The sequence below is a fragment of the Macaca nemestrina genome, chromosome 17 (assembly GCF_043159975.1).
Source record: "Macaca nemestrina isolate mMacNem1 chromosome 17, mMacNem.hap1, whole genome shotgun sequence".
Lineage (NCBI taxonomy): Eukaryota > Metazoa > Chordata > Mammalia > Primates > Cercopithecidae > Macaca > Macaca nemestrina.
In genome coordinates this window covers 2863225-2888049 of record NC_092141.1, presented here as the reverse complement: position 1 = coordinate 2888049, position 24825 = coordinate 2863225, and the positions used below count along the sequence as shown (strand labels likewise).

At 44.0% G+C, this 24825-nt stretch overlaps 2 protein-coding genes and 1 long non-coding RNA gene across 4 annotated transcripts in view; 2 read left to right on the top strand and 1 right to left on the bottom strand.

The window, feature by feature from the left end:
* The window catches only part of LOC105471766 (platelet activating factor acetylhydrolase 1b regulatory subunit 1), a 106238-nt gene that overhangs the window by 64079 nt on the left and 17334 nt on the right, over window positions 1–24825 (bottom strand). Inside the window, exon 1 of one of the 2 annotated variants that reach the window (XM_071082126.1) lies at window positions 16224–16293. The exons of the other annotated variant lie outside the window; for it this stretch is intronic. The gene's annotated coding sequence lies outside the window, so the exon portion shown is untranslated. Of the gene's footprint in view, window positions 1–16223; window positions 16294–24825 lie in introns of those variants that run through there. 2 annotated transcript variants of the gene reach the window in all.
* Window positions 5748–6193, top strand: LOC139359418 (small ribosomal subunit protein uS8-like). The gene has a single exon (XM_071082127.1). The coding sequence runs from the start codon at window positions 5768–5770 to the stop codon at window positions 6158–6160; it is 393 nt and encodes a 130-aa protein (XP_070938228.1). The 5' UTR covers window positions 5748–5767; the 3' UTR covers window positions 6161–6193.
* On the top strand, window positions 8086–17149 carry LOC139359419 (uncharacterized). The gene is made up of 3 exons (XR_011615315.1): window positions 8086–8149; window positions 13423–13468; window positions 16979–17149. It is a non-coding gene; the product is annotated as an uncharacterized lncRNA (long non-coding RNA).

The window sequence follows — 24825 nt, the reverse complement described above, 5'->3', positions numbered from 1 at the left end:
ACATAGGACCTACAAAACAAAAATACAAGTTAAAAAGCAAAAGCAAAAAACAAAAAAAACCCAAAGTACACAGGCAACAAAGAGCATGATGAATGCAAGGATACCTCACATTTCAATACTAACATTGAATGTAAATGGATTAAATACTCCACTTAAAAGATACAGAACCGGCTGGGCGCGGTGGCTCAAGCCTGTAATCCCAGCACTTTGGGAGGCCGAGATGGGTGGATCACGAGGTCAGGAGATCGAGACCATCCTGGCTAACACGGTGAAACCCCGTCTCTACCAAAAAATACAAAAAACTAGCCAGGCGAGGTGGCGGGCGCCTGTAGTCCCAGCTACTCGGGAGGCTGAGGCAGGTGAATGGCGTGAACCCGGGAGGCAGAGCTTGCAGTGAGCTGAGATCCGGCCACTGCACTCCAGCCTGGGCCACAGAGCGAGACTCCGTCTCAAAAAAAAAAAAAAAAAAAAAGATACAGAACTGCAGACTGAATAAGAACTCCCCAACCATCTGCGGCCTTCAGGAGACTCACCTAACGCATAGGGACTCACATAAATTTAAAGTACAGTGTGGAAAAGGGCATTTCACGCAAATGGACACCAAAAGCAAGCAGGGGCAGCTATTCTAATGTAAGACAAAACAAATTTTAAAGCAACAGCAGGTAAAAGAGACAAAGAGGAACGTTATATAATAGTAAAAGGCCTTGTCCAACAGGAAAATACCACAATCCTAAACATATGTATGCACCTAACACTGGAGTGCCCAAATTTACAAAACAATTACTAATAGACCTAATAAATGAGACAGAGAGCAACACAATAATAGTGGGGGACTTCAATACTCCACCGACAGCACTAGACAGGTCATCAAGACAGAAAGTCAACAAAGGAACAATGGATTTAAACTATACCCTGGAACAAATGGACTTAATCTATACACAGAACATTTCATCCAATAAACACAGACTATACATTCTGAATTTCAACAGCGCATGGAACTTTCTCCAAGATAGACCACAAAACGAGGTAGACCTCAATAAATTTAAGAAAACTGAAATTATATCAAGCACTCTCTCAGACAATGGAATAAAATTGAAAATAAACTCCAAAAGGAACCTTCAAAACCATGCAAATACATGGAAATTAAATAACCTGTTCCTGAATGTGCATTGGGTCAAAAACGAAATCAAGATGGAAATTAAAGAATCATTCGAACTGAATAACAATAATGACACAACCTATCAAAACCTCTGGGATACAGCAAAGGCAGTGCTAAGAGGAAAGTTCATATCCCTAAATGTCTACATCAAAAATCTAAAGGAGCAAAGACAGACAATCTAAGGTCACACCTCAAGGAACTAGAGAAACAGGAACGAACCAAACCCAAACCCAACAGAAGAAAACACATAACCAAGATCAGAGCAGAACTAAACAAAATTGAAACAAACAAAAAATACAACCTTGGAAAAATACAACCCTCCTCACATAAATCAGGAAGAATTAAGATACCCTGAACAGACCAGTAACAAGCAGTGAAACTGAAACGGTAATTAAGAAATTACCAACAAAAAAAGGTCCAGGATCAGACGAATTCACAGCAGAATTCTACCAGACTTCAAAGAATAGTTGGTACCAATCCTTCTGATACTATTCCACAAGACAGACAAAGAAAGAACCCTCCCTAATTCATTTTATGAAGCCAGCATCACCCTAATACCAAAACCAGGAAAGGACACAACCAAAAAAGAAAACTGCAGACCAATATCCTTGATGAACACAGATGCTAAAATCCTTAACAAAATACTAGTTAACCAAATCCAACAACGTATCAAAAAGATAATCCACCATGATCAAGTAGGTTTCACACCTGGGATGCAGGGATGGTTTAAATACACAGGTCAACAAATGTGATACAACACATACAGAATTAAAAACAAAAACCACATGATCATCTCAATAGACATAGAAAAAGCATTCAACAAAATCCAGCATCCCTTTATGATTAAAACTCTCTGCAAAATCAGCATACAAGGGAAATACCTTAACATAATAAAAGCCAACTATGACAAACCCACAGCCAACATAATACTGAATGGGGAAAAGTTGAAAGCATTCCCTCTGAGAACTGGAACAAGACAAGGATGCCCACTCTCACCACTCCTCTTCAACATAGTACTGGACGTCCTTGCCAGAGCAATCAGACAAGAGAAAGAAATAAAGGGCATCCAAGTCGGTAAAGAGGAAGTCAAACTGTCACTGTTTGCTGACGATATGATTGTTTACCTTGAAAACCCTAAAGAATCCTCCAGAAAGCTCCTAGAACTGATAAAAGATTCCAGCAAAGTTTCTGGATTAAAGATTAATGTATGCAAATCAGGAGCTCTTCTATACACCAAGGGCGACTAAGTGGAGAATCAAATCAAGAACTCAACCCCTTTCACAACAGCCACAAACAAAATACTTAAGAATATACCTAACCAAGGAGCCAAAAGACATCTACAAGGAAAACTACAAAACGCTGCGGAAAGAAATCAGAGATGACACAAACAAATGGAAACACATCCCATGCTCATGGATGGGTAGAATATTGTGAAAATTACCATACTGCCAAAAGCTTTCTACAAACTCAACACAGTCCCCATCAAAATACCATCATTCTTCAAAGAATTATAAAAAATGATTCTAAAATTCATATGGAACCAAAAAAGAGACTGCATAGCCAAAGTAAGACTAAGCAGCAAAAAGAACAAATCTGGAGGCATCACGCTATCTGATTTCAAACTATACTATAAGGCCATAGTCACCAAAACAGCGTGGCGCTGGTATAAAAATAGGCACATAGACCAATGGAACAGAATAGAGAACCCAGAAATAAACCCAAATACTTATAGCCAACTGATCTTCAACAAAGCAAACAAACACATAAACCTTTTCAATAAATGGTGCTGGGATAATTGGCTAGCCACATATAGGAAAATGAAACTGCATCCTCATCTCTCACCTTACACAAAAGTCAACTCAGGATTGATTAAGGACTTAAACCTAAGATCTGAAACTAAAAATTCTAGAAGATAACACTGGAAAAACCCTTCTAGACATTGGCTTAGGCAAGAATTTCATGACCAAGAACCCAAAAGCAAATGCAATAAAAACAAAGATAAATAGCTGGGACCTAATTAAACTGAAGAGCTTTTGGACAGCAAAACGAACAGTCAGCAGAGTAAACAGACAACCCACAGGGTGGGAGAAAATCTTCACAATCTATACATCTGACAAAGGACTAATATCCAGAATCTACAATGAACTCAAACAAATCAGTAAGAAAAAACAAATAATCCCATCAAAAAGTTGGCTAAGACATGAATAGACAATTCTCAAAAGAAGATATACAAATGGCCAACAAACATATAAAAAAAACTGCGCCCAGGGCCGGGCGCGGTGGCTCAAGCCTGTAATCCCAGCACTTTGGGAGGCCGAGACGGGCGAATCACGAGGTCAGGAGATCGAGACCATCCTGGCTAACACGGTGAAACCCCGTCTCTACTAAAAAATACAAAAAAAAAAAAAAAAAAAAAAAAAAAAAAAAAAAAAAAAACACTAGCCGGGCGAGGTGGTGGGCGCCTGTAGTCCCAGCTACTCGGGAGGCTGAGGCAGGAGAATGGCGTAAACCTGGGAGGTGGAGCTTGCAGTGAGCTGAGATCCGGCCACTGCGCTCCAGCCTGGACAACACAGCCAGACTCCGTCTCAAAAAAAAAAAAAAAAAACTGCGCCCAGGTGCGGTGGCTCATGTCTGTAATCCCAGCACTTTGGGAGGCTGAGGCGGGTGGATCACGAGGTCAGGAGTTTGAGAGACCAGCCTGGCCAACATAGTGAAACCCCATCTCTACTAAAAATACAAAAAATTAGCCGGGCGTGGCAGCAGGCGCTTGATATCCCAGCTACTAGGGAGGCTGAGGCAGGAGAATCACTTGAACCTGGGAGGCGGAGGTTGCAGTGAGCCAAGATCGTGCCATTGCCCTCCAGCCTGGGGAACAGTATGAGACTCCATCTCAAAAAAAAAAAAAGAATGAAAGAAAAAAAAAAAAGCTCAACATCACTAATGATCAGGGAAATGCAAATCAAAATCACAATGCAATACCAGCTTACTTTTGCAAGAATGACCACAATCAAAATATCAAAAAACAGCAGATGTTAGGGTGGATATTGTGAACATGGAACACTTGAACACCACTGGTGGGAGTGTAAACTAGTACGAACACCGCTGGTGGGAGTGTAAACTAGTACGAACACCGCTGGTGGGAGTGTAAACTAGTACAAACACCGCTGGTGGGAGTGTAAACGAGTACAAACACCGCTGGTGGGAGTGTAAACTAGTACGAACACCGCTGGTGGGAGTGTAAACTAGTACGAACACTGCTGGTGGGAGTGTAAACTAGTACAAACACTGCTGGTGGGAGTGTAAACTAGTACAACCACTATGGCAAACAGTGTGGAGATTCCTTCAAGAACTAAAAGGAGAACTACCATTTGATCCAGCAGTCCCACTTCTGGGTATCTACCCAGAGGAAAAGAAGTCATTATTCTAAAAAGATAACTTGCACACAGGTGTTTACAGCAGCACAATTCACAACTGCAAAATCGTGCAACCAATTCAAATGCCCATCAATTAGTGAATAAACTGGTGTGTGTGTGTATATACATATACACACATATATATAAACATATGTTTATATGTTATATGTGTGTATATGTTTTATGTATGTGTGAGTATATATACATATATACATGTATATACACACGCACACACACCAAACTCTATCGATACATCCACAGTGGAATACTATGCAGCCATAAAAATGAATGAATGAACAGCATTTGCAGTGATCTGGATGAGACTGGAGACTACTATTCTAATTGAAGTAACTCAGGAATGGAAAGCCAAATGTCATATATTCTCATTGATGTGGGATCTAAGCTATGAGGATGCAAAGGTGTAAGAATGATACAATCGACTTTGGGGGCTTGAGGGGAAGAGTGCAAGAGGGGCGAGGGATAAGACTACAAATATGGTCCAGTATATACTGGTCGGATGACAGGTGCACCAAAATCTCACAAATCTCACCACTAAAGAACTTACTCATGTAACCAAACAATACCTGTTCCCCAATAACTTATGGAAAAATAAAACAAACAAAAAAAAGATCAGAAGGAGAACTCAGTAGAAGAAAGACCTAAGGGAAGAGGAAGGGGAAAGAATGGGATCCAGGTGTAGAATAGAAGCCTTACACATAAAGATGGGTCACTTCTTACATGGTGTTGGAAAGAAAGGAGAAAAAGATGTATATATGTTTTCACATCTCTGGAAAACAGACAGCAAGGTCATTTACTGAAGAGCAGGAATAAGGAAGAGACATTAAGAGGCTCGATATAGTTACAATGAATAATAAGAGAAAAGAAACTGGTAAATAAAGACATTTTTTAGATTGGAGACCATGAATTTTTAGTGGTGTCAATCTCCAAAGACGTGATTTTTCTTCAGTAAGTATGGACAGTCTGAAAGCAGACACTGAAATGGCACACATTTAAAAGAATCTAGGGTTGGGTTGAGGGTTTGCAAGGTATATGCAATAAATGCATGATGAAGAGAGCTGAAATAGCGATTAGAGGGGTCAAGAAACTAGAGGTCTCTTCATCCTGACTATAACCTGGAAGGTTACAGTAAGAGCAAACTACACCCCTTTTTCCGCCATCTTTCCACGCCGCCACAATGGTGCGCATGAATGTCCTGGCTGATGCTCTCAAGAGCATCAACAATGCCGAAAAGAGAGGCAAACGCCAGGTGCTTATTAGGCCGTGCTCCAAAGTCATCGTCCGGTTTCTCACTGTGATGATGAAGCATGGTTACATTGGCGAATTTGAAATCATTGATGATCACAGAGCTGGGAAAATTGTTGTGAACCTTACAGGCAGGCTAAACAAGTGTGGAGTGATCAGCCCCAGATTTGATGTGCAACTCAAAGATCTAGAAAAATGGCAGAATAACCTGCTTCCATCCCGCCAGTTTGGTTTCATTGGACTGACAACCTCAGCTGGCATCATGGACCATGAAGAAGCAAGAAGAAAACACACAGGAGGGAAAATCCTGGGATTCTTTTTCTAGGGATGTAATACATACATTTGCAAATAAAATGCCTCATGGAAAAAAAAAAAAAAAAAAGAGCAAACTACATTTAATATTTCCCAGTGTAATGATGAGTACTTCATGTTTTGATTAGAAACGAAGTATTGATGATACACAGTAAAGAGAGATGATGGGTATGAGGAGCACCGGATGCAGATTAAGAAAGAAGGTGTTGGCCGGGCGCAGTGGCTCACACCTGTAATCCTAGCACTCTGGGAGGTTGAGGCGGCTGGATCACGAGATCAGGAGTTTGAGACCAGCCTGGCCAACGTGGTGAAACCATCTCTACTAAAAATACGAAAAATACAAAAAATACAGGTGGCACGCGCCTGTAATCCCAGCTACTTGGGAGGCTGAGGCAGTAGAATTGCTTGAACCCAGGAGTGACGATTACAGTGAGCCGAGATTACGCCACTTCACTACAGCTCTGGGTGACAGAGCAAGACTTCCCCTCAGGGGAAAAAAAAAAAAGAAAGATGATGTTGGTTCAAGTTTATCATCAACTATCTAACCCAAGTAATTAATTTAATTTTCTACATAGTAGATAACATCTAAGGCACCCTTTAACTCAGATTATTTCATCCTATGAATTTTCTAACTTTAACCTTTCTAACCTTTAACAAGTATTTGTGCTATCAGAAAGCGGATATGATTGAGCTATCATACTTATCATACTATCATACTTATTTTAAGAACACAATTATACCTTTCCAGTTGCCTTTTAATGTTTTAACACATAATTGCAAAATAACACATGAAAACAGAAATAATTTTTCTTTTTTGAGACAGAGTCTCACTGTTGCCCAGGCTGGAATGCAGTGGCACGACTTCGGCTCACTGCAACCTCCACCTCCCGGGTTCAAGCAACTGTTTTGCCTCAGCCTCCCGAGTAGCTGGGATTACAGACGCATGCCACCATGCCCAGCTAATTTTTTTTTTTTTTTTTTTTGTATTTTTAGTAGAGATGGGGTTTCACCATGTCGGTCAGGCTGGTCTCCAACTCCTGACCTCAAGTGATCCACCTGCCTTGGCCTCCCAAAGTGCTGGGATTACAGGCGTGAACCACCATGCCCAGTTTTTATTAATGTTTTTCTGTTTTCCTTGAGACAGGGTCCTCACTCTGTCACCCAGGCTAGAGGACAGTGGTATGATCGATCATAGTTCACTGCAGCCTCTAACTCCTAGGCTCAAGAGATCCTCCTACCTTAGCCTCCTGAGTAGCTGGGACCACAGATACATGCCACCATGCCTAGCTAATTTTCCCCCCCAACCCCCACTAGAGATGGGGTCCTGCTATGTTGCCTAGGCTGGTCTTTAATTCCTGGGCTCAAGCAATTGTCTCACCTCAGCCATCCAAAGTGCTAAGATTACAGGCATGAGCCACCATGCCCAGCCTCTAATAAATGGTTCTTAAATGGAGTGAACATTTTTAAAGAAAGAGTTTAAAATTAATATTTTGCAATGAACAGTCTACATTAACAAACAGTACAAATAAATCAGGTAATATTTTCATACTACCTGGCATAGAAGTTCTCAACCTTTTTTGAGGTTACTGGATTCATTTGAGGATATAATGAAAGCTAAGATCTTTCCTCTCAAAGAAGCACATATGAAAATAAACAAAATATTGCATGTATTTTAAGGGGGTTCACAAATCTTTCCAAAGTCAAAATAATGAATAAGATGATTTAATATTTTTGAAATGTATTTTGGCAGTATCCTAATATTCTCTTTTAAGCAACTTGTATATATGACAAACATAATTCAAAGAACAGTCTGACTTTTTCATTTGCATGTCAATATCCAGACTATCTTAGAGATCAAGATCACTGTTGCTTAAGCACTAGAAACAGAGGCTTTAGTATGCTTTTGGAATGCAGAATTCTTAAGCATTCTCTATTCTAGTACTATATCCATGTACCTGCTATCCAGTGCAGCACCTAAAACAACAATGTGTTTATTGCTAGGGTAAGTACCCCACCACAAAAAGAGAAAGTGGAGGAGTTAAAAAAAAAAAAAGAAAGGAAACAACAGAGCATTAAAATAATTTTATAAAACAAGATGGTGATCATTTATTAAATGATTCCCATCTTTTGTTTCCAAATGTGTTAAACAAAACAAGTTTCATACTTATCAAAACAACCTTTACAAAATAATCATTAATAATCTGTTTTTTGGCTGGGCGCGGTGGCTCACGCCTGCCCAGCACTTTGGGAGGCCAAGGCAGGCAGATCACCTGTGGTCAGGAGTTCGAGACTAGCCTGGCCAACATAGCAACACCCCGTCTCTACTAAAAATACAAAAAAAAATTAGCCAGGCATGGTGGCACATGCCTGTGATCCCAGCTACTCAGGAGGCTGAAGCAGGAGAATCACCTGAACCCGGGAGGCAGAGGTTCCAGTGAGCCAAGATAGCGCCCCTGCACTCCACCCTGGGTGACAGAGCAAGACTGTCTCAAAAAAAAAAAAAAAAAAAAAAAACCTACTTTTTACACTGGTCCCTGACAACCAGAAGTTTATGAAATGGGAAAATACAGAAAATAAAGGGTGTGTGTGAGGGAAGACAAAAATTAACAAATTATATGTTGGCCGGGCGCGGTGGCTCAAGCCTGTAATCCCAGCACTTTGGGAGGCCGAGACGGGCGGATCACGAGGTCAGGAGATCGAGACCATCCTGGCTAACACGGTGAAACTCCGTCTCTACTAAAAAATACAAAAAACTAGCCGGGCGAGGTGGCTGGCGCCTGTAGTCCCAGCTACTCGGGAGGCTGAGGCAGGAGAATAGCGTAAACCCGGGAGGCGGAGCTTGCAGTGAGCTGAGATCCGGCCATTGCACTCCAGTCTGGGCGACAGAGCGAGACTCCGTCTCAAAAAAAAAAAAAAATTATATGTTAACAGTAGAGGCACAATGACATGAAAATGGAAATCATCAGGTTTATTATTAGATGTAGAAGGGAGAAATAAAGACCTCTCCGGTAATTCATCAATTATCAATGGTTCCTAACCTCAAATTGTCACTTGCCAAAGCTTCATTTAAAAGGTCAGCAGAGGCTGGGTGCAGTGGCTCACACCTGTAATCCCAGCATTTTGGGAGGCCGAGGTGGGCGGATCATGAGGTCAGGAGATCAAGACCATTTTGGCTAACCCGGTGAAACCTCGTCTCTACTAAAAATACAAAAAATTAGCCAGGCGTGGTGGCGGGCGCCTGTAGTCCCAGATACTCAGGAGACTGAGGCAGGAGAACGGCGTGAACCCAGGAGGTAGAGCTTGCCGTGAGCCGAGATCGCGCCACTGCACTACAGCCTGGGTGACAGAGCCAGACTCCGTCTCAAAAAAAAAAAAAAAAGGGCCGGGCGCGGTGGCTCAAGCCTGTAATCCCAGGACTTTGGGAGGCCGAGACGGGCGGATCACGAGGTCAGGAGATCGAGACCATCCTGGCTAACACGGTGAAACCCCGTCTCTACTAAAAAATACAAAAAAACTAGCCGGGTGAGGTGGCGGGCGCCTGTAGTCCCAGCTACTCAGGAGGCTGAGACAGGAGAATGGCGTAAACCCGGGAGGCGGAGCTTGCAGTGAGCTGAGTTCCCACCACTGCACTCCAGCCTGGGCTACAGAGCGAGACTCCGTCTCAAAAAAAAAAAAAAAAAAAAAAAAAAAAAAGGTCAGCAGAGGCCGGACGCGGTGACTCAAGCCTGTAATACCAACAGTTTGATGGGCCGAGGCAGGCGGATCACTTGAGCCCAGGAGTTCAAGACCAGCCTGGGCAACATGGAGAAACCCGGTGTTATGGTTTGGCATTTCAACATGAATTATAGCTCCCAGAATTCCCAGGGGAGGTAATTGACTCACGGGGCCGGTCTTTCCCATGCTATTGTTGCGATAGTAAGTCTCACGAGATCTGATGGGTTTATCAAGGGTTTCTATTTTTGCTTCTTCCTCATTTTTCTTTTGCCCCTGACATGTAAGAAGTGCCTAGTGCCTTTCACTTCCTGTCATGATTCTGAGGCTTCCCCAGCCATGTAGAACTGTAAGTCCAATTAAACCTTTTCTTGTTCCCAGTTTCGGGTATGTCTGTTATCAGCAGTATGAAAACGAACTAATGCAGTAAATTGGTACCAGTAGAGTGGGGAATTGCTGAAAAGTTACCCAGAAATGTGGAAGTGACTTTGGAAGTGGGTAACACGCAGAGTTTGGAACAGTTTGGAGGGCTCAGAAGACAGGAAAACATGGGAAAGTTTAGAACCTCCTAGAGACTTGTTGAATGGCTTTTACAAAAATCCTGATAGTGATATGAACAATAAGGTCCAGGCTGAGGTGGTCTCAGATGGAGATGAGGAACTCGTTGGGAACTGGAGCAAAGGTGACTCTTGTTACGTTTTAGCAAAGAGACTGGCAGCATTTTGCCCCTGCCCTAGAGATCTGTGGAACTTTGAACTTGAGAAAGATGATTTAGGGTATCTGGCAAAAGAAATTTCTAAGCAGTAAAGCATTCAGAAGGTGACCTGGGTATTTTAAAAGTATTTCATTTGAAAAGGGAAGCAGAGCAGGCAGGGGCAGTGGCTCATGTCTGTAATCCTAGCATTTTGGGACGCCAAGGTGGGCAGATCGTTTGAAGTCAGCAGTTTCTAGACCAGCCTGGCCAACACGGTGAAACACCATCTCTACTAAAAATACAAAAATTAGCCAGGAGTGGTGGCTAATGCCAGCTACTGTGGCTGGGATCTCAGCTACCTGAGGGCTGAGGTAGGAGAATAGCTTCAACCAAGGAGGTGGAGGTTGCAGTGAGCAGAGACTGCACTACTGCAGTCCAGCCTGGATAACTCCAGGCAAGACTGCATCCCCCCCGCAACAACAAAAAAAAGGGAAGCAGAGCATGAAAGTTTGGAAAATCTGCAGCGTGACTATATGATAGAAAAGAAAACCCCATTTTTTGGTTGGACGCGGTGGCTCATGCCTGTAGTCCCAGCACTTTGGGAGGCCGAGGCGGGCGGATCACGAGGTCAGGAGATCGAGACCATCCCGGCTAACACAGTGAAACCCCGTCTCTACTAAAAATACAAAAAAAAAAAAAAAAAAAAGAATTAGCCAGGCGCCTGTAGTCCCAGCCACTTGGGAGGCTGAGGCCGGAGAACGGTGTGAACCCAGGAGGCGGAGCTTGCAGTGAGCCGAGATCCCACCACTGCACTCCAGCCTGGGCGACCGGGCAAGACTCTGTCTCAGAAAAAAAAAAAAAAAAGGAAAGAAAAACCCATTTTCTGGGGAGAAATTCAAGCTGGCTGCAGATATTCGCATAAGAAGCAAGAGGCCCAATGTTAATTCCCAAGACCATGGAGAAAATGTCTCCGTTCCATGTCAGAGAACTTCCTGGCAGCACCCCTCCCAACACAGGCCCAGAGGCCCAGGAGAAAAAAGTGGTTTCATGAGCTGGGCCCAGGGTCCCCATGCTGTGTCCCAGCCGCCCCAGCCGTGGCTTAAAGGGGCCAATGTACAGCTCAAGCTGTGGCTTCAGAGGGTGGACGCCCCAAACCTTGGCAGCTTTCACATGGTGTTGAGCATGTGGGTTCACAGAAGTCAAGAATGAGGTTTGGGAACCTCCAACTCGATTTCAGAAGATACATGGAAACATCTAGATGCCCACGCAAAAGTTTGCTGCATGGGCAGGGCCCTCATGGAGAACCTCTACTAAGGCAGTGCAGAAGAGAAATGTGGGGTCGGAGCCCTCGACACGAGTCGCTACTGTGAGTCCCAGCTGTGAGAAGGCGGCCACTGCCTTCCAGACCCCAGAATGGTAGATCCACCGACAGCTTGCACTGTCGCCTGGAAAAGCTGCAGACACTCAAGGCCAGCCCGTGAAAACAGACAGGAGGGAGGCCGTTCCCTGCAAAGCCACAGGAGCAGAGCTGCCCAAGACCATGGGAACCTACCTCTTGCATCAGCGTGACCTGGACGTGAGACCTGGAGTCAAAGGAGTTCATTTTGGAGCTTTAAAATTTGACTGCCCCGCTGGATTTTGGACTTGCATGGGTCCTGTAATCCCTTTGTTTTAGCCAGTTTCTCCCATTTGGAATAGATGTATTTACCCAATACCTGTACTCCCATTTTATCTAGGAAGTAACTAGCTTGCTTTTCATTTTGCAGACTCACAGGCAGAAGGGACTTGCCTTATCTCAAATGAGACTTTGGACTGTGGACTTTTGGGTTAATGCTGAAATGAGTGAAGACTTTGCAGGACTGTTGGGAAGGCAAGATTGGTTTTGAAATGTAAGGACATGAGATATGGAGGGACCAGGGGTGGAATGATATGGTTTGGCTGTGTCCCCACCCAAATCTTAACTTGCATTGTATGTCCCAGAATTCCCACATGTTGCAGGAGAGACCCAGGGGGAGGTAACTGAATCATGGTGGCTGGTCTTTCCCATGCTATTCTGGTGATGGTAAGTCTCATGAGATCTGTTGGGATTATCAGGTTTCCGGTTTTGCTTCTTCCTCATTTTTCTCTTGCCACCACAACGTAACAGGTGCCTTTCACCTCCTGCCACGATTCTGAAGCCTCCCCAGCCATGTGGAACCATAAGTCCAATTAAACCTCTTTTTGTTCCCAGTTTCGGATATGTCTTTATCAGCAACGTGAAAATGAACTAATACATACACCCCATCTCTACTAAAAAATACAAAAATTAGCTGGACATAGTGGCACACGCCTATAGTCTAAGCTACTCAGAAGGCTGAGGTGGGAGGACCAGAGCCCGGGATGCAGAAGTTGCAGTGAGCTGAGATCACACTACTGCACTCCAGCCTGGGCAACAGAGGGTGACCTTGTCTCAAAAAAAGAAAAAAGAAAAAAAAAACAGATTATCTACACCATGCTTGAATAGCACATATTATATATTATGGCTCCTAATCTTTTTTTTTTTTTTTTTTTTTTTGAGACAGAGTCTTGCTCTGTCGCCCAGGCTGGGGTGCAGTGGCCGGATCTCAGCTCACTACAAGCTCCGCCTCCCGGGTTTAGACCATTCTCCTGCCTCAGCCTCCCGAGTAGCTGGGACTACAGGCGCCCGCCACCTCGCCCGGCTAGTTTTTTGTATTTTTTAGTAGAGACGGGGTTTCACCGTGTTAGCCAGGATGGTCTCGATCTCCTGACCTCGTGATCCGCCCGTCTCGGCCTCCCAAAGTGCTGGGATTACAGGCTTGAGCCACCGCGCCCGGCCTATGGCTCCTAATCTTAATCCAAATATTTTCCAGATGCAACAATGAAGCAAGGCAGAAGCTATTCTCAGTCAAGAACCAAGTATCTTTTCAGACCAGTTGCTTTCAAGAATCTGTCAAGCAATGTCTCCCGATAAGCTGGGTTCCATGACACCTTGCAAGTTACTAGATGTTTAGAATAGTAGTTCCACATGGATGGAACTGGAGGCCATTATCCTTAGCAAACTAACGCAGGATCGGAAAGCCAAATAGTGCATGTTCTCACTTATAAGTGGGAGCTAAATGATGAGAACGTGTGGACACATAGAGGGAAACCACACACATTGGGGCCTTCCGGAGGGTGAAGGGTGGTAGGAAGGAGAGAATCAGCAAAAATAACTAATGAGTACTAGGCTTAATCTATGTAAAAAACCTGCACATACACCCCTAAGCTTAAAAAGGTAGTTTCAAAATAATAGCATTTTGGCCGGGCACGGTGGCTCAAGCCTGTAATCCCAGCACTTTGGCAGGCCGAGACGGGCGGATCATGAGGTCAGGAGATCGAGACCATCCTGGCTAACACGGTGAAACCCCGTCTCTACTAAAAAATACAAAAAAACTAGCCGGGTGTGGTGGCGGCGCCAGTAGTCCCAGCTACTCGGAAGGCTGAGGCAGGAGAATGGTGGGAACCCGGGAGGCGTGAGCCATCGTGCCTGGCCCAAATTTTTTTTTAATTAGCCAGGCATGGTGGCACATGCTTGTAGTCCCAGCTAGTGAAATACCATCTCTACAAACAAAATTTTTTTTTTTTAATTAGCCGGGCGTAGTGGCACATACTTATGTCCTAGCTACCCAGAGGCTGAGGTGGGAGGATCACCTCAGCCCAGGAGTTGGAGGCTACAGTGGGCTGCAGTGATTACGCCCCTGCACAAAAGCCTGGGAGACACAGTGAGACCCTGTCTCAAAAATAAAGAAAGAAAAATAACAAAATTACAAAAAAAAAACAAGCAAACAAAAAAACCCCAGCTAAAACAATGAACTTGAGACATGCTTTCTTTTAAAAGTCCCTGAAATTGGCTTACTTTGTGACACTGTTTTCATTTAACATCATGAAGAATTATCTCCTGAGGGAGTGTCATATGACTGCTGCTCTGGAATTTTTTTTTTTTTTTTTTTTTTGAGACGGAGTCTCACTCCATTGCCCAGGTTAGAGTGCAACGGTATGATCTCGGCTCACTGCAACCTCCACCTCCTGGGTTCAAGTGATTCTCCTGCCTCAGCCTCCCAAGTGAGTGGGCGCCTGTAATCCCAGCTACTCAGGAGGCCCAAGCAGGAAAATCGCTTGAACCCAGGAGGTGGAGGATGCAGTGAGCCGAGATTGCGCCACTGCACTCCAGCCTGGGCAACAAGAGCAAAACTCTGTCTCAAAATAAAATAAATAAATAAATAAATAAAACTCCACCGTTAACAATGTAGTATAATGCAGTCAAATAATTTCTTTAAAAAAAGTAAATTTTCCTATAAAATCATTTCATCACGTATCTGAAAAAGACTCCAGTCTATAGCTAAATCCAAGAGATTACATAGAAAGACAAAGTACTCCAGGAGAGTAACTTCATTTCCTTAGATCAATCTTTGTATTTCCTTTCTTACCCAGAGAGGTGAGTTTCTAGAGTTTTAAAATTGTTTTCTGAAAAAATGGTGGCAAAATTTATCAAAAGATTAACTTCATGTTCTTGAAGTATCATGTGCTCTGTATGAATAACTGAAGACACGAGAGATTTTAGACCTCTCCCATTCACACTATTACAAATGATAAATGAAAGTTTTTTTGTTGTTGTTTGTTTGTTTGAGACAGAGTCTTGCTCTGTCGCCCAGGCTGGAGTGCAATGGCGTAATCTCGGCTCATTGCAACCTCTGCCTCCTGGGTTCAAGCGATTCTCCTGCCTCAGCCTCCTGAGTAGCTGAGATTACAGGTGCCTGCCACCACGCCCGGCTAATTTTTTGTATTTTTACTAAAGGCAGGATTTCCCCATGTTGGACAGGCTGGTCTCGAACTCCTGACCTCGTGATCCACCCGCCTCGGCCTCCCAAAGTGCTGGGATTACAGACGTAAGCCACCACACCCAGCCTAAATGAAAGTTTTTAATCCAATACTGAGACTTTTTGATGGAGGACTGAGTCTCGCTCTGTCGGCCAGGCTGGAGTGCAGTGGCGCAATCTCCGCTCCCTACAACCTCCACCTCCCAGGTTCAAGCAATCCTCCTGCCTCAGCCTCCCAAGTAGCTGAGATTACAGACACCTACCACCGCGCCTGGCTAAATGCTGCATTTTTATTAGAGACAGGGGGTTTCACCATGTTGTCTGTGCTGGTCTCAAACTCCTCACCTCAAGTGATCTGCCTGCCTCAGCCTCCCCAAAGTGCTGGGATTACAGGCGTGAGCCACTGCATCCAGCCTAAAACACTGAGACTTGAACATATCTAACTTCTTATTCTGCTTCAGCTTAGAAGCCCATCTATGATTCACTAGCATCTGCTGTCGGCAGGTAACAAAAACAAAAAAAGAGATCAGGTTGGTTTATCAGTATGGTAAAATCACTGAGGAATGGACTGAGCTCAGGTGTGGTTCATTGGACTGAGCTCAGGTATGGTTCATTGAAAAAGATGTAAATTTATTTGACAGCTTCACCACTCTTCACTTTTCTATTAGTTACAGCTAACCACTATACTTCACTCATTTTGCAAGATTTAAGCTACCCATCCAAAATTTACATATGAAAATATTTTCTATTTTACAATTAGCCTTGAGCCAAAGATTAAGCTACCACTTTTTTCACTGAGAAGCATTCCTACCGACCTCAAATCTCCTAACTCCAGCATTAAAGGCAAGTGCTGCAAATAGGTGGTCCACGGCTTTAAATCTGAAGAAATAAAAAGTAGAAATAGTTTTGGGGTTTTGAAATCAATCAGACTTAGATTTAAGTAACACAATGTAAGTCATATCTGGATGTCCATTTTTTTCTTATTAAGAGCAATCATGTTTGGCTTTGCCCTTTGCCTTTTTTTTTTTTTTTTAGACAGAGTCTTGCTCTGTCGCCCAGGCTGGAGTGCAGTGGCGTGATCTCGGCTCATTGCAACCCCGCCTCCCGGGTTCACACCATTCTCCTGCCTCAGCCTCCCGAGTAGCTGGGACTACAGGCACTCGCCACCACGACCAGCTAATTTTTTTCTGTGTATTTTTAGTAGAGACGCGGTTTCACCGTGTTAGCCAGGATGGTCTCGATCTCCTGACCTCGTGATCTGCCCGCCTCGGTCTCTTAAAGTGTTGGGATTACAAGCGTGAGCCACTGCGCCCGGCCTGCCCGTTGCCTTTCACCAGAAGTCCCAAATATACATTATGAGATGGTTTCTATTATAGCCTTGTGATGGTTAATTTTACATTCCAACTTGGCTAGGCCCAGTATATTTGATCAACCATTAGTTTAGATGTTGCTGTGAAGATATTTCTTTAGATAGGATTAGCATTTAAGTCAGCAGACTCAGAGTAAAGTCAATTATCTTTATAATGTGGGCGGGCCTTATTCTATCAGTTAAAGGCCTTAATAGAAAAAGACAAGACTGATTTCCCAAGGAAGATATAATTCTGCCAACAGACTGCATTTGGACTTGAGATGCAACATCACCTCTTCTCCAGGTCCCCGACCTGTCGGCCTACCCTACAGATTTTGAACTTGCAAGCCTTCACAACAGACACACACACACATACACAATCAAATACACACACACACACCCCCTACTGGTCTTGTTTTTCTGGAGAACCCTAATATACTGCCATATTCCAGCAGCAGTATTCTTCTCCTATAATATAGAACCTTTATTAATATAAGCTTAGTCTGTCCGTAAACTCTACGAGAATGAACATTTTTCACTCTTTATACTGCTTGAACTCTACTCCCTGGGTACCCTCCAAGCAAATTAATGCTTTCAAAGATTATCAAATGTAATAAACTGCTCTCCATTCTACAACAAAGATGTGCTGAATAAGGGCTACTTGAAGAATAAAGTAGGTAACTGAGAACTCATCCTATTCTTGTTCCTTCATTGCTTTCTTTCCACTAAGTTTTTCACATTCACTGCTGCTGCAGCTTGTAAGCACCCTCTCATTACTGCCGATCTTTCCTTTCCTTACTTTTCTCTCCTTCTGTCTTCTCTCTCAGTCTGTCTACCTTATCACCTCCTGGATTTCCTTATCACCTCGTGGATTTCCTTATCACCTCCTGGGTACATCCTTATTGCCACACCAGACTGACCAAACACATTAGGGATAATCTTCATCCCAGATGCGTTCAGTTATTGATGGGTGCTCAAAGACTACTTCTTCACCGTCCCTCAAAAAAGAGAAAGTTTCAGGCTGGGTGCGGTGGCTCACGCCTGTAATCCCAGCATTTTGGGAGGCCGAGGCGGGTGGATCATGAGGTCAGGAGTTCGAGACCAGCCTGGCCAAGATGGTGAAACCATGTGTCTACTAAAAATACAAAAATTAGCCAGGCACAGTGGCAGGCCCCCATAATCCCAGCTACTCAGGGGGCTGAGACAGGAGAATCATTTGAACCGGGCGGCAGAGGTTGCAGTGAGCCAAGATTGCACCGCTGCACTCCAGCCTGGGCGACAGAGTGAGACTCCATCTCAAAAAAAAAATAAAAAGTTTCCCACTCAAGCCTGTAATCCCAGCACTTTGGGAGGCTGAGACGGGCAGATCACAAGGTCAGGAGATCGAGACCATCCTGGCTAACACGGTGAAACCCCGAACCCCGTCTCTACTAAAAAAACACAAAAAACTAGCCGGGCGAGGTGGCGGGCGTCTGTAGTCCCAGCTACTCAGGAGGCTGAGGCAGGAGAATGGCGTGAACCTGAAAGGCGGAGCTTGCAGTGAGCTGAGATCCGGCCACTGCACGCCAGTTTGGGCGACAAAGCGAGACTCCGTCTCAAAAAAAAAAAAAGTTTCCCACTTTTGTCTTCAAAATGAAGCCATTTTGAACACCTGAAGGTTCTAAAGAAACTGAATTATGACTTTAGATTATGTCATAAATCGCTTTTTCCTTGTACTTTTTATCTCAGCTGTTGTGTATCACACACATGTACAGTCCTTCCAGGACCCCTCAGATACCAAAAAAACGATGCTCGAATCCCTTACGTAAAATGGCGTAGTATTTGCATATAACCTACACACATACTGTCATATACTTTAAATCATCTCTAGATTACTTAGAATACCTAAAAAAAAAAAAGCTATATAAGTAGTTATTATATTGTATTGTTTAGGGAATAATGACAGGAAAACTGCATGTTCAGTACTGACACAACTATCATTTTGTCTGAATAGTTTCAATCTGCAGTTGGTTGAATCCACTATACAAAACCCATAGATATGGAGGGCCAACTGCATATGCCACAAATAGTGGGAGGGAATGTGAGGACAAACATTCACTGTTTTAGTATGATTTTCAAGATTGTGGATCACTTTTTTCTTTTAAATTTACTTTAATGTTGGCCTGCAGTGGTGGCACACTATAATCTCCGCCCCTTGGGAGGCTGAGGTGGGAGGATTGCTTGAGGCCAGAAGTTTAACACTGGCCTGGGCAATGCAGTAAGACCCATCTCTAAAAAAAAAAGAAAAGAAAAGAAAAAATTATAACATTTAGCCATGCATGGTGGCATGTGCCTATAGTCCCAACTACTCAAAAGGCTAAGGTGGGAGGATCACTTGAGCCCAGGAGTTCAAGGCTTCGGTGAGCTATGATGACACCACTACACTCCAGCCTAGGCTTTTTATAAAAGTTGTCTTTAAAAATCCTTCAAGAAGAAAACACAGTTGCCTTGTTCTTTATATAACTATCTAGTCTTTCTGGGAAGTTGTAATAAAGACACATTCTTTGCATCTATATTAACTTTGTTGCTTTCTATCTTATATTCTCTCCCCTTTGTATCTAGACCAGGGATCAGCAAACTCTGCAAAGATAGTAAGTATTTTAGGTTTTGTGGGCCATTCAGATTCTGTAGCAACTCTTCTGCCACTGTAGTAAGAAAGCAACAATAAACTATGTATTGGCTAGGTAAGTGCCACGGCTCACTAGTCCAGAACTTTGGGAAGCTGAGGCAGGAGGATCCCTTGAGCTCAGGAGTTTGAGATCAGCCTGGGCAAAACAGCAAGACCTCGTTTCTACCACAAATTTAAAAATTAGCCAGGAATGGTGGCACATCACTGCATTCCAGCCTGGGCGACAGAGTGAGACTATGCCTCAAAAAACAAAACAAAACAAAAACCCCAACATATAAACAATACATAAGATATAGAGGCTGTTCATTGTGCTACTGTCCACAGGTAGCTGCCACAGCCGCCCCCGCTTGCTGTCGCCCCAGAATGCCCTCACATCACCCTGGGCCTCCATTTCAGGGCCCCCTTTCTGGGGGTGCCCTCACCTCTGTGCCAGACCCCAGGATATGGCTTCCTGCCCCCTGCCCGGGAGATGTTCGCCTGGCAGCAGGAGCTCCTGCAGAAGCAGAACCTGGCCCGGCACCGTAAGACTCTCCATGGATGGGAATGAGGTCCTGGCCCCTGAGGACATCAGCAAGTGGACCGTGGATGATGTCTGCAGCTTCGTGCAGGGGTCCTGTCTGGCTGTGGAGAGTACACTGCGGTCTTCAGGGAGCAGGGGATCGATGGGGAGACCCTGCCACGGCTGACAGAGGAGCACCTGCTGACCACCATGGGGTTGAAGCTGGAGCCTGCCCTCAAGGCCCAGGCCCAGGTGGCCAGGTGCCTGGGCCGCATCTTCTACATGGCCAGCTTCCCCGTGGTTCTGCCGCTGCAGCCACCAACCCTGCGGGCCCCGGATCGGGAACTCAGCACAGGAGAGCAGCCTTTGTCCCCCATGACGGCCACTTCCCCCTATGGAGGGGGTCACGCCCCTGCGAGCTGAGCTTCACCCAAGCAAGAAAATGGGACCCTGGCTCTGCTTCCAAGGGCCACCGACCCTTCCCAGCCTCTGTGCTGAGGTGCCCAGGGGTGGCGGGTGGGGCCACACAAACTCCCAGGAGCCACCACTTGATGTGACGGCCCTGCCTCCCACAGCTTGTTTGCTTTCTTTCAGTTTTAGATGCAAAAAACAAAAACAAAAACAAAAACAAAAATTTTTTTAAAGGAAAATGTGAAAAAAAAAAAGAAGAAGACATGGTTTTATTCCAACAAAACTTTATGGACGCTGAAATTTGAATTTCACTTATTTTTTTTTTAATTATTAGTTTATCAAATGGATTTTATAAAATTATTTTACAAAATATTTTCTTTTGATTTTTCAACCACTAAAAATTGAAAAAAAAAAACATTTTTAGGCTTATGGTACAAAATCAGGTGGCAGGCCGGCCATGCTGGCTCACACCAGTAATCTCTGCGCTTGCGGAGGCCAAGGCAGGAGGATCACTTGAGCCCAGGAGTCTGAGACCAGCCTGGGCAAAAAAGTGATATCTCCATCTCCACAAAAAATCAAAACTTAGCCAGGCGTAGTGGTGTGCATCTTGTGATCCCAGCTACGTAGGAGGCTGAGGCAGGAGGACTGCTTGAGCCCAGGAAGTCAAGGCTGCAGAAAAGCCATGTTCAGGCCACTGGACTCCAGCTTGGGGGACAGAGACCCCTTCTCAAAACAAAAACAGTAGGATTTGACTTGCTAGCTATAGTCTGCAAACCCTCTTATACCTAGAAATTATCGGATACAGCTACTTCTAATAGTAGTCTCTATTTCATAAGATTGTCAGGAAGATAGGGCTGGGCGTGGTGGCTCACCCCTTTAATCCCAGCACTTTGGGAGGCCAAGGTGGGCGGATTACCTGAGGTCGGGAGTTTGAGGCCAGCCTGGCCAACATGGCAAAACCTCGTCTCCACTAAAAAAAACAAAAAATTAGCCAAGCGTGGTGGTGCACACCTGTAGTCCTAGCTACTCAGCAGGCTGAGGCAGGAGAATCACTTGAACCCAGGAGACAGAGGTTGCAGTAAGTCAAGATCGCACTGCTGCACTCCAGCCTGGCAACAGAACAAGACTCTGTCTCAAAAAACAGATTGTCAGAAGATTAGATGAGTTGATTCATGTAAAATACTTAGAACACAGTACCTGGTACATATTAAATTCTATATGATTTTATCCATATGTATGTCACTCTTAGTTTATCGCCTCCATTTTGTTTAATAACCCTTCATTGTGTTAGCCTCTAACATCAAAATGTTTTGCGTAAATCGGACTGTTATAAACAAAGAAAGATCTTTCATTGTTAAGATAGAAAAAGTATCCAATTATGATTCATCAGTTTTTCCCAGAAACTAATTTTCTAGTTCCTTCTCAAAAATCCAATGTATCCACCTGCAAAAATTAAAAATAAAAATTTTTAATGTACCCACACAAATTAAAATTTTCATGTGCCCCCACACATTAAAAAAATTTTAAGTATTCACCTGCAATTTAACCATAGCAGTACTCCCATTTAACTTAAATCTCCTACCTAAGACCTCAGAGGAGAATTATAAAGATTTCTAATTTTCAACTGCACTTAGGAAGAACTTGTCTATAAACGCATCACTACATTATGATCATACACAGCTTACAAGTTCAGGTTTACAGTAGAGGTTGAGCATCCCTAACACAAAAATCCAAAATGGGCCAGGCACGGTGGCTCACGCCTGTAATCCCAGCACTTTGGGTGAGGCAAGCGGATCCCTTGAAGTCAGGAGTTCAAGACCAGCCTGGCCAACATGGTGAAACCCTGTATCTACTAAAAGTACAAAAATTAGCGGAATGTGGTGGCACATGCCTGTAATCACAGCTACTCGGGAGGCTGAGGCATAAGAATCGCTTGAGCCTGAGAGGCAGAGGTTGGCTGCAGTGAGCCAAGATCGTGCCACTGCATCAGCCTGAGTGGCAGAGCAAGACTCTGTCTCAAAAAAAAAGGAAAGAAAGAAAGAAAAAGAAAAAGAAATGCTCCAAAATCCGAAATTTTTTAGTGCTAACAAGATGCTTCAAGTGGAAAAATTCCACACTTATATGACAGGTCAAAGTTAAAACTCTGTTTCATGCACAAAATTATTTAAGATATTGTATACAATTACCTTCGGCTTTTGTGTATAAAGAACATACGAAATATAGGCCGGGTGCGGTGGCTCAAGCTTGTAATCCCAGCACTTTGGGAGGTCGAGACAGGCGGATCACGAGGTCAGGAGATCGAGACCATCCTGGCTAACATGGTGAAACCCGTCTCTACTAAAAAATACAAAATACTAGCCGGGCGAGGTGGCGGGCGCCTGTAGTCCCAGCTACTCGGGAGGCTGAGGCAGGAGAATGGCGTGAACCCGGGAGGCAGAGCTTGCAGTGAGCTGAGATCATGCCACTGCACTCCAGCCTGGGCAACAGAGCGAGACTCCGTCTCAAAAAAAAAAAAAAAAAAAAAAAAGAATATACGAAATACAAATGAATTTTGTGTTTCGACTTGAGTTTCATTCTCAAGATAGCTCATCAGGTATATGCAAATATTCCAAAATCCAAAAACCAAATCTAGAACACTTCTGGTCCTAAGCATTTTAAATACAGAATACTCAACCTGTACTTCAGTTTACCAAAGCAAGTTAGTCTCTCGCTTTGGCCTGACCCACCGTAACAGTAAAATTTGAGTCAAAAACTGTAGATGGGCCAGGCACAGTGGCTCACGCCTGTTCTCCCAGAACTTCAGGAGGCTGAAGTGGGAGCAGCACTTGAGCCCAGGAGTTCCAGGCTGCAGTGAGCTATGATCCCACCACTACACTCTAGTCCGGAAGACAGAGTGAGACCTTGTCTCAAAATACATACACACACACACACACACACACACACACACACACACACACACACACACAGAAAAGCATCCTAGAATGCAGGTGAAGGCTCTTATCCTCAAAAAGGTATAATGAGGATGCATTCCACATTCACAAGTCTTCATTACTAAAATGGTTTGTTTTGGGTACATGTCCCTAACTCTTATATCGGACCATTTTCCATTCACTTTTAATTATTATTATTTTTTCACAGACAGAGTTTCACTCTGTGACCAGGCTGGACCTCCTAGGCTCAAGTGATCCTCCTCACCTCCGCCTCTCAAGTAGCTGGGAACATAGGCACACGTCCACATGCTGGGCTAATTTTTTCCAATTTTAGTATATGTGCTGCTGAGACAAGCGCATAGGGTAATTCTTTTCATTTTCTGTTCCTAGGCTGGTCTTGAACTCCTGGGCTCAAGTGATCCTCCCCACCTCAGCCTCCCAAATAGCTGGGAACACAAGCACATGCCTACATGCTGGGCTAATTTTTTCATTTTTTTGTTCCTAAGCTAGTCTTGAACTCCTGGGCTCAAGTGACCCTCCCGCCTCAGTCTCCCAAAGTGCTAGGATTACAGGCACAACCCACCGTGCCCAGCTCTGATCACTTTTAAGATTCGGCCTGAAGGCAGCCCATCACCACTCCTGTGAAGCCTTCCCTGACTAGCCCATCTCCCTTGGCAGTGGTAAATCCAGTCTCCTTTAGTCTCACTGCGCCACATAAGTATAATCCTCACAGCTAACATTTACTGGTTGACATTACATGCCAGGCCCCTTCCTACATTAATTCTTACAATACGGAGCAAGGAAACTAAGTTAGGTCAAGGTCAAACAGCTAGAAAGTAGCAGGGCCAGGATGCACACCAGGTTTGTTTTTTTTTTTTTTTGTCTCCACACCAACTGTTCAAACAGTAGGCATGAAGACATAGAGGAGGCCAAGTAGGCAAGATTCTGTTTTTATCTGTTTATACATTTGGCTTCCGCATAGTTTTTTGGAGAAACTTCTCCACTATTAAGACAAATTTGAAAGATCACTCATTCTAAACTGTGCTACCTCTCACATTATTTGTAACCGTATATTAAGTTGTCACTAGTACCAGACTGACCTGCTTAGCAGCAAACACTAAACTAAATTCAATCTTTGCATCTTTAGCATCAGGCACAGTTTCTAGCATTCAACAAATGTTTGTAAGGAATTAAGCTTTGAAAGTAAGACGTAACAAATTAGGGCTGGATGCGGTGGCTCACGACTGTAATCCCAGCACTTTGGGAGACTGAGGCAGGCAGATCACCTGAGGTCAGGAGTTTGAGATCAGCCTGGCCAACATGGTGAAACCCCATCTCTACTAAAAATACAAAAAATTAGCTGGCCGTAGTGGTGGGCACCTGTAATCCCAGCTACTCAGGAGACTGAGGCAGGGAGAATCGCTTGAACACGGGAGGCGGAGATTGCAGTGATCTGAGATGGCGCATTGCACACTCCTGGGCGTCTCAAAAAAAAAAAAAAATGGCCAGGGAGGTGACTCACGCCTGTAATCCCAGCACTTTGGGAGGCTGAGGTGGGCAG

Coding starts and splice junctions, on each gene's coding strand:
- LOC139359418 (XM_071082127.1), top strand. CDS start 5,768: ATGGTGCGCATGAATGTCCTGGCTGATGCTCTCAAGAGCATCAACAAT.